Here is a 10,059-nt window from a genome sequence, read left to right as displayed (position 1 = left end):
ACAACTAGGCTATTCTTTCTATCAGAGATTTATAGTGGTTTGAATTGATTACAAACACTCGCTCATAATAAACACGACATTTCCTCCCCATTAAATGATCGACGAATATTCTATGCCAACAAGTCGTTGAAAAAGTTTGTGTTGATTTGGTTAAAAGAAAACGTGGGTTACCTTAAAAACTTTGAACAAGTATGGGAATTGCTACAAATGCATTCAATTCTCAACGACCCACTCTACATACAAAACGAGTGTGGAAAATTGAATGGAGGAGATTTCCTCCCACTTTCTCCCGTAGAATAAACGTAGAATTTGTTTCGAGTGATGGGAGAAATACAATTATAAATCAGCTTTATTTTCCATTATTTTTACAAGAGAGAGACGGAGCAAGTTGTTTGGAGGAATAGAGAAGTGCTGTGCAATCTGCAATGATGATGATGTGGGTCTTGCTATTAGTGCTGATCATGCCCTTCTCCTCCGCATGTCATGCGGATGAGAGGAATTCCCTCTTAGATTTCAAACAGGGCCTCAACTTCACTTCCTCTTTTAACACACTGCAATCCTGGAAGGGATCTAACTGCTGCTCATGGGAAGGAATCACCTGCCACCCAATCACTGCCCACGTCATTTCCTTAGATCTCAGTCCTCAATCCCTTAATGCCTCCTGGGATCGTACTAAATTCTGGCCCTTCATCTCATGGACAGAACTTCGTGGAGGACTATTCCAATTGCGGCATCTGGAGCGCTTCAACTTCACTGCGAATGCCGTCGACCCTCCTCTTGCCATCCCTTCACAGTTTCACAAACTCAACAATTTGAGGTATTTAAGCCTGTACGACTCTAACTTTAGTGGCCAGATTCCAAAAGAGATTGGTTATATGTCGAGCTTAACATATTTGGATTTGTATTATAATTTTTTGAATGGTACAATCCCAACATCTTTAGGTAATCTGTCAGAGCTCATATATCTTGATCTCAGTTGGAACTCTTTGAGTGACATAATTCCAACATCTTTGAATAAGCTATCAAAACTCACATTTGTTGGTTTGAGTTCTAGCTCTTTGAATGGTACATTTCCAGCATTTTTGGGCAACCTCTCCAAGCTCACACATCTTGTCCTAACTGGAGACAATTTGAATGGCACAATTCCAACGTCTTTGGGTGAGTTGTCAAATCTCACATATTTTGAGCTCAGGTATTACTCTTTGAGTGGTACAATCCCAACCTTCTTAGGTAACCTCTCCAAACTTACACATCTTATCCTAAGTGAAGACTCTTTTAGTGGTACCATCCCTACATCTTTGGGTAAGCTATCAAATCTTGCATATCTTGATTTGAGTCAAAACTCTTTGAATGGTACAATCCCAAGCTTCTTGGGTAAGCTGTCAAAGCTCAGATATTGTGATCTAAGTTCAAACTCTTTGAGTGGCACCATCCCAACATCTTTGGGTGAGCTATCAAAGCTCACATATCTTGCCTTGAGTTCAAACTCTTTGAGTGGCACCATCACAACATCTTTGGGCAAGCTATCAAAGCTCACATATCTTGACTTGGGTTATAACTCTCTGAATGGTACCATCCCAACATCTTTGGGTGAGCTGTCAAAGCTCACATATCTTGTCTTGAGCTCTAACTCTTTGAGTGGCACCATCCCAACATCTTTGGGTGAGCTGTCAAAGCTCACATATCTTGTCTTGAGCTCTAACTCTTTGAGTGGCACCATCCCAACATCTTTGGGTGAGCTGTCAAAGCTCACATATCTTATCTTGAGCTCCAACTCTTTGAGTGGCACCATCCCAACATCTTTGGGCAAGCTGTCAAAGCTCACATATCTTGCCTTGGGTTATAACTCTTTGAATGGTACAATTCCAACCTCCTTAGGTAACCTCACCAAACTCACACAACTTGATCTTAGCAACAACAAACTAAGGGGAGATTACACGTTTTCTTTTTTTGATAAAATACCCAATATTCAAAGATTATATCTTTCAAGGAATATGTTGACTATAAAAGCCAATGACACTTATATTCCCAATTTTCAACTTCAATACTTATATTTGGGATCTTGTAATATACAAGGGGGTTTTCCAGCTTTCATTTCAACCCAATACTTCTTACGCTCACTAGATTTGTCTCAAAACTCTCTCAATGGAAATATTCCTAATTGGATATGGGATTCTATGCCCCTTAATTATCTCAACCTCTCTTGTAACCAATTTGTAGGTAATTTACCCTTGAAGCTGCCTGGTTTTGAAAATAATTATCGTCAAATCTCAACTATTGATCTGCATAATAATCAGTTACAAGGAAATATTCCCCTCCCTCTACAAAATGTGAACTTCTTAGATCTTTCAGAGAATCTATTTGAAGGACCCATTCCATCAGGAATTGGTAAATATGGACAAGGTCTTTCATTTCTATCATTGTCGAAAAACAATTTGAGTGGTGTCATTCCACATTCTATTTGTGAGTCAAGAAATTTGCAAATTTTAGACTTGTCAAATAATAGGCTTAAAGGTAGGATTCCCTCAAGTTTAGATCAATGCTCTAGCTTGTCCATGTTAAATCTAGAAAATAATGATCTCAAGGGCACAATTCCTAGTATATTTGGGAATATGACTTATCTAGAAACATTGAAACTTGGTCTCAATGGGCTAAGAGGGAATATACCATCATCTCTTGGAAATTGTAGTTCTTTGGAAATCTTAGATCTGAGGAATAACAATATTCATGGGGGCATTTCTACTTGGATTGAAAAATTGAAAAGGCTTCGCATCCTAGTATTAAAGTCGAATATATTTGTTGGGCAAATACCATCAGAACTATCCAGTTTGCAAAATCTTCAGATATTGGATATGTCAAGCAACAAATTTTCAGGCATTATTCCAAGTGGTTTTATGAAGTCGAGTGCAATGGCAAATCAGACAGAAAATACAGAAACTATTGAATTAAATACTACAAATGTTGGTAGGATTTATATAGATAGCATAATCATTAAGAACAAAGCACAAGATATGGAGTATGCGAGAACTTTGAGATTAGTAAAATGTCTTGATCTATCATACAACAATTTATCAGGTAAAATACCTTGGGATATTGAATCCCTCAAAGGATTGATAATTCTAAATGTTTCAAGAAATCAATTCAGCGGCGAGATTCCAAAATCTTTGGGAAGTATGGTACAGCTAGAATCACTTGATCTTTCCAAAAATGAATTGTCTGGGGTGTTTCCTGCTGAGCTGCAATATCTTACATATTTGAGCTACTTTGATGTGTCTCATAATAATCTATCAGGAGTGATACCGCAAGGAGGACAAATGATGACATTTGATTCTTCATCATTTTCCAACAATTTAGATCTATGTGGCCTACAAATCAATGTGTCATGTTCAGAAAATCATATTGCTTCTTCCAGTGATGATGAAAAAAATAAAGAAGTATTGGAGGAAGATATATGGTGGGATGTGGGAATGGGAATGGGCTATACATTTGGATTTTCAACTCTGATTTGGGTGTTATGTTTCAGCAAATCTTGGAGTGTAAAATGTTTCAGAATTATGGATAAAATTATTGACTCCCTTTCTCAAACATTCAAAGAAAAATTGTATTGTACAAAATAAGACATTTTGTGATCTTCATCTCCTGTACACCTGATGCTGATTGTTTAACCACCAATAAAGAAAGAGTAAGTTTACTATTTAATTCATAAATTTTCTTTTATGTTAATGATTTTTACAATCAATGACAAATTTTCTTTATGTTAATGATTTTGTAGAACAGCTTAAAACTAGTTTGTACAAATCTGATAAAGCTAGTTTTTATGCATCTTCTGCCCAGGTTTTAATTGAAGTCAAGAATATCCTGTTGGATATTTAGATCAGGAACTAACATTCCCAAGTGAAGCACGTTTTGGCCCTAAATAAATGCAGTTTCCTCTTGTTGAGAATAGAGAAGTACAACAAATTCATCTATATAATTCTGTCATGTTGGGGCTTTCAGAGTTACATAGGTACAAACTCAACTAATCAGAAAAGAAGTTTTTATTCAATCTTCATGTTATTTCAATTCTGATTTTTCATTGTATTTCTCCATTATCATATTGATTCCTGGAATTGACATGTTGATTTTTAAATTTTTAGATAAGCATATCGTGAAAATTCCAACATTTGATAAACATTATTAATAGTTCCCATTTATTCTGCTAAGCCAGTGAATTATGTTTTTGAGATTTATATTTTAACATGTACGTAGTATATAGTAACATTCAATTTTTCATAATTATATCTGTTTTTAAATCTGTGATATCTTTGTTGTTTTGGATTAAGACAAAAACAGATTTTAAAGAAGTCCCGAAACTCTAAGATAATGATATCTTTGTATAAACTAAGATATCTTTATTGTTACAAAAGTCGGCTTATGTATAAACTAGGATAGTGTCAGTCTTTGCAGGTCAATGAGTTGAGTGGAAAGGACAAATTATTCAATTGTAGTTTTATTCTATTCTAGATAAATTTCTCATATGCTTTGGTCAATCTGGTCTTGGATGATTATTCCTGAGTGATGAACCTTGATATGCTTTCAGTGTACAGGTTTTTAATTCAAACTTCTCAATTAGAGCAGATTTTTATTGGAGTTTGGGACAATCTCTATTCCCATACCTGCTCTTCCAAAAATAGCTGGTACGCACCTTGCATTGAATAATAGTCTTTAAAGTAGAGCTTGTTTGAGCTTTCCTTTTTATTGTGATGCTGATTAACAAGAAGTATCTATGAATAATAAATATTATTTGTTTTATGACAGCTGAGCCACTTAAAGGTTAAAACTGATGGGGGAAGAGGAGGAGTTGCTTTACAAGGGCTTTCTATGGATAGTCAAGGCATATAATTGATCATTTAGTTCAAAGCTTCTGAAGGGAATCTTTGTGCGGAAAGCACAAAATTCATGGCATTTTCAGAATTGATTTGAATGGTAAGAAATGTGCTAATTAGAATGCTTTCACTTCTACTATCAAGCCTCAATACGCATAAACAATAGGCATATATACTATTTCAGCATTTGAAAGTTGTTAGATTACTGCTGATAGAAAGATTGTTCAGAACAGGAGGAAGGATGAACTGGTGGATATTGGCCCCATTGCCTTGAATGACTTACCTGGGCTAGTGAACTGCACAGAGCACAAGATAGGAACAATTCTTTCACAACGCCAATTTACAATGCAGGTGAAAAATATTTAAATTCCACAACATTTTTATGGAGCATGGGATTTCAGATTTTCACTGAAGCCAACTTTTATTAATCTTAAAATTGGAAAATATTATTCAGTTTTTTGGCTGAATAATTGGGAGAGGCACGACAGTAGACAGTGTTTCAATGTTCCAGACTCAACAACACGGGTCTTAGACATCAATCTTTGTTGGGAAAGCACAGGCTCATTGGCTTTTTCAGAATTGATGCACATGGTAGGAAAGATGTTCATAAGAATACCTCCATTTTAAATATCAAGGCTCAAGATGCAGACACAATGGGCATATCTTCTGTTTCAGGATTTGAAAGTGCTAGTCTGAATAAAATGTTAATTTGTTGCTTGGCGGGAGATACAAAATTAACAGTAGAAAGTAGTGCTGATAGGAAGATCATTCAGAACAAGAGGGAGGATGAACTTGGGGATATTGGTTCCATTGCCTGGGATGACTTACCCAAGCTACTGAACTGCATAGAGAATATGAAAAGAAGAGACACAGACCAGTTCTCTCACAGTATCAATTCAGAATTCAGGTGATAAGGGTTTAAAATCCATCAAGAATTCTATGAAGCATGTGTTTTCAGATTGTCGTTAAACAAAGTTAGTTTTGATTTCATCAAAATCTAGTGCTTACTCGTCTTTAATAATAAGTATTCAGAGATGCAAGAAGATGAAATGCATAACGGCACAGCAGGTTGAAGGGAAGATGGATTTGGAGCCGAGCAAAAGAGTAACCCTTGCAATGCTGGTGGTGTTGAACATGAAAATAAGCAATGCTCTGAAGACTGATATGCGCAGGAACTCTGCCTCTGAGAAGGTCCTGGTCCCTGGATGCCCTGTTCATCCTAACATGAATATAATCATGGCCGAGGGGTTGTGTCCGGTCATCCACTTTATTATGATTGTGGTCATCTAGGTGCTAATTCCCTTATGCAGCTATCGACTCCAGGCAGGAATCTTCACAGGATTGGCCAAGAAGTGGAACAGAAAGATGCTTCCCAACTCTGGTAAGGCTTTTAAGTTTTGTCTCCATGTTTGTTTTCTTGGACAAGGTCAAATTTGCAATGCTTTAACTCTATTAGAGTTTTGTAGTTGTAATTAAAGTTTCTAAAATCAGCAGATACATTGTTAGAGACAAGAAGAGGAATGGTGCAAAATCTTGTACCTGCCAACTTCTCATGCAGTTGTTAGAGGCATGGAAATGCTTTCCTCCTTCACACTTCACAGCAGTAAGCCCAGCTGGCCTTTAGTTGTCATACTTAATATTAATTTAAATGGCATAGCTTTTCTATCTGGCCACCTGAATTTTGGAACGTTTGGTCCAATGCAGGTTTCAACAGTTCCTAACATCCTTGACTGAGCCTACAAAGTACAGCCAGAGGAGAACATAAACTGTGTTTCAGGGGCTTCATTATCTTTCTGAAATGAAGAAAGATTCTTTCTGACTTCATTTATTACATCATTTCAACTCCACTATTTTCAAGCTTTTTCAAATCCATCATATTCAGGGCAGCGGCACCATGTATGCACCGTGTATTAGTTAGAAAAGGAAAATTTCCTGTCTTATCTTTTCCTAGAGAAATGATGGGAAACTCCTCTACTGTATCAGTCAAGTGCCCTGTCTATGTTTAGGCAAGAGCAGATGGGAAAACATGGCTATATATCCCATCTATTAAGTTTTAGTTTATTGTAAATGCAGTGTATATGATGTAAAGATGTCACCACATTCATTTGGTGAGCTGCTAGCATGGTAGCATTATACTCCAAAAACTCTGCCATTAATGTCATGTACTTGTGAGCCACCATTCTCAAATTTTCCAAGAATTGCTTTAACAAAATACAGAGCAAAGGCGGATCGGATATTTTTGATCTCTATTTCTCTAAGTTTTTCTAAAATAACTAAGAAACAGGTATTTTTTTGTTGTTGAAGATATAGGCCTACATTGGCTTGTGTTTACATGAACAAAGCAAAATACAGAGCATTAATGTATTTTTAAACTTTTTTTTCTGGTTTCGAGTTAGCACTAAGATATTTTAAATTTTTTGGTTTTATTTTGAATAGATTTCTTTTAGAAGTTACAAGTTTGGACGAGAGAATAATGAAAAAGATCATTGTCCTTCTAGGTCAATTCAATTGATTAGACTGGCTTGACAGTCATGGAAGAGGATAGAAGATAAGCAGTTTGGGCATAAGTGTTTCAAATTGAAAGATCTCTAGAATGATTAGTGTATCGGATTTTGAATGATGTTTACATATGAATAAATGAACATTCAATGTCTTTTGTTCTTATTGTAGACAGTGAATAAATGAGTAACACATTTCATCGTCATTTCTTCTTAAATTAATTAAATAAATTTCCACCTAACAAATTTCAAGTATCTTAAATTTCAAGTATCTTAATATTTTTCTCTATCTTTATGGATTTAGTTCTAAACTAGACATACTAAGGAGTAGATAAGATTGATGTAATATTATCGATCATGTAGTTCATGTAGTAGGATTGTTTTGTTGTATTAATCTTGACAATATGTGTATTGTATGAGACATTTTTTTGTGTTAGAGTTAGATTGTTCCCACACTTTGGACAAGACTTCCTTATTCCTCTTCATCATGTAGATAACATACCCTTTATGATCATACTTTAGAGAAGCTTGATTTATCACAAGTCTTGCATGTTTTAATGATTCAAAAGCTTGTCTTCAATTCCCACTCTTCATATCAAGACCCAATATCCATATTTTATTTATCCTAATCATATTAATATCATCACATCCATGCCCCATATTAATTTTGTATATCAACACACTCATCAAGTCTTATAGATGCAACTACTTGGGATTCATAACAATCAGACACGTCATCTTTATTTGGGATTTTCATATTGTAGATTTGGAGGATCATTTTGAATGCATTCATCTCCTCTTTCATGAAAACCAAATCATCATTGTTAACCCATAATCATTTTCTTTGGAGCTTGTTCAACATTAGCCTTCACAAGATTATGGATCACCATCTCATTCCATCCTAGATATTTGAGAAAACTTTTAGAGGCACATTTGGATTTGGATTCCCTATTCATCTAGTTTATGGGAACGAATTCTCCAAATACCAGTGTATCTATTTCTTCTTAAGGGAAGAAATGTTATTTGCACACAATGTATTATGTTCTTTCTTTAGTCTTTCAGGAAGCAAGTAGTGGCAACAACTTCATCCCAAAACTTTTGTTCTGGACTAGCACCACTCAACATACTCCTAGCATTCTCCATCAATGTCGTGTTCATTCTTTCTCTAGCTTCATTCTATTGTGGAGAATATGGAATTGTCTTTTTTCTATTGATGCCATAGCCTTTGCATAATCTATCAAAATGATTAGAGAAAAATACGTTGTCATTATTAGTTCTCAAACATTTTATTTTCTTTCTAGTCTACAACTAAACCACTACTTTAAATTCTTTAAATCTATTGAAAAATTCATATTTACTCTTTAGAAAATATAACCATGTCCCTCTGCTAAAATAATCAATATAATATGTGGTTTTTCCAATAGAAGGAACATCTGTACAACCGAATGCATTAAAATGGATAAGGTCCAACACAACACACGATTTATGAGAACTCAAGTAAAATTGAATGTGGTTTTTTTTTCTTTCCATAAATGCAATGGTCACAAAAATTAAAATCAAGATTATAATCATTCAAATTTTCAACAATTTTTTTGTTTTTCAAGGTCCTTAGAACCTTTTCTCCAATGTGGCCAAGCCTTTGGTGCCATAACATAGTCTTCTCTATAAGTATTTTTTCTCCAGAAGAAAGAGAACCCTTAAGTACCCAAAAGCCATGTCCATCTATTCAAGGTGAAACCCTCAAACCCATCAACGAAGTATCCATATATTTGTTTTTCACAAAAGTGATATTACACTCAATAGTGTATGCTTCTAGCTTATACAATGTGCCAAATCAAACACCTCCAGCAATCACTATAACACCTCTAACTATTTTACATCCTACGTCATAAAAGACTACCTACACATTTGCATCTATAAGTTTGACAAATTTTATTTTAGTCCAAAGATATGCAACACACCACTAATCCTTTTTACTCTACCACCAGGAAACTTGATTCTAACTTTATCACGACCAATAATATCTAAATGAGAATTATGACCCAAGTACACCTTACCTCCATTAAATTCTTCATATTCAAAAAATTAGTCTTTATTAGAAGTCATATGAAATGATGCATCTAAGTCGATTAACCATGCATTGTTACCTACATGAGTGACCAAAACAGCAATGAATGCATCACCATCTTCCTTCTCAAAGTCAAAATCAGAATCAACTTCTTCTTTTTATTCTTCTTGTCTACTTTGCAATCCTTACAAAAGTGTCATGATTTACCATAATTCCAGCAAAAAACTTTGGACTTTCTAGGAGATTTGGATCTCCGTCTAGACTTGGATTTATCATGCTTCTCATTCTTCTTGTCTTTTTCCTTAGGTCTTTCACGAAAAGTTAGGGATTCCTTCAAATCATTAATACATTTGGACTAGATTTTCGACTGAGGTTTCCGACGGAGAAGGTATATTGTGGCCAAATTTGATTTTTTAATGAAAAAATGTCTGCATTCATCGTAATTCCGACGGAAATTACCCATTTGGTTTTGACGAAGAAGACATTAGCAATGAGAATTTTCTTTTTTTCAAAAAAGTGCTCGAGTTCGTCATAATTCCGACGACAGCGGCCATTACAAAATAAAAAAAGAGGCGGGGAATTCATTTGTGAATTGCAATCCCGTGTAGGCGTCTGTGGCGACTTCAAC

General features: G+C 35.2%; 1 protein-coding gene across 8 annotated transcripts; it reads left to right on the top strand.

Moving 5' to 3' along the window:
- The first annotated feature begins 265 nt into the window (after positions 1-265).
- LOC131049121 (receptor-like protein 12) lies at positions 266-7,168 on the top strand. 8 transcript variants are annotated; one of them, XM_059218005.1, is made up of 8 exons: positions 266-3,682; positions 3,835-4,006; positions 4,580-4,676; positions 4,798-4,965; positions 5,099-5,216; positions 5,320-6,246; positions 6,360-6,468; positions 6,570-7,168. In XM_059218005.1, the coding sequence occupies exon 1, from the start codon at positions 426-428 to the stop codon at positions 3,615-3,617; it is 3,192 nt and encodes a 1,063-aa protein (XP_059073988.1). In that variant the 5' UTR covers positions 266-425; the 3' UTR covers positions 3,618-3,682; positions 3,835-4,006; positions 4,580-4,676; positions 4,798-4,965; positions 5,099-5,216; positions 5,320-6,246; positions 6,360-6,468; positions 6,570-7,168. The 8 variants fall into 8 exon arrangements, 7 of the variants coding, with proteins under 7 accessions (XP_059073988.1, XP_059073986.1, XP_059073989.1 ...); XM_059218003.1 differs by having other exon boundaries at positions 5,094-5,216; XM_059218006.1 differs by having other exon boundaries at positions 5,094-5,772; positions 5,898-6,246.
- Positions 7,169-10,059: the final 2,891 nt, after the last annotated feature.

Source organism: Cryptomeria japonica, chromosome 3 (genome assembly GCF_030272615.1).
Source record: "Cryptomeria japonica chromosome 3, Sugi_1.0, whole genome shotgun sequence".
Taxonomy (NCBI): Eukaryota; Viridiplantae; Streptophyta; class Pinopsida; order Cupressales; family Cupressaceae; genus Cryptomeria; species Cryptomeria japonica.
Note: the sequence above shows the minus strand (reverse complement) of the source record. Positions and strands in the feature narration are given on the sequence as shown.

What these genes read in the sequence shown, in the direction of transcription:
- LOC131049121 (XM_059218007.1), top strand. Translation starts at nt 426, where the DNA reads ATGATGATGATGTGGGTCTTGCTATTAGTGCTGATCATGCCCTTCTCC.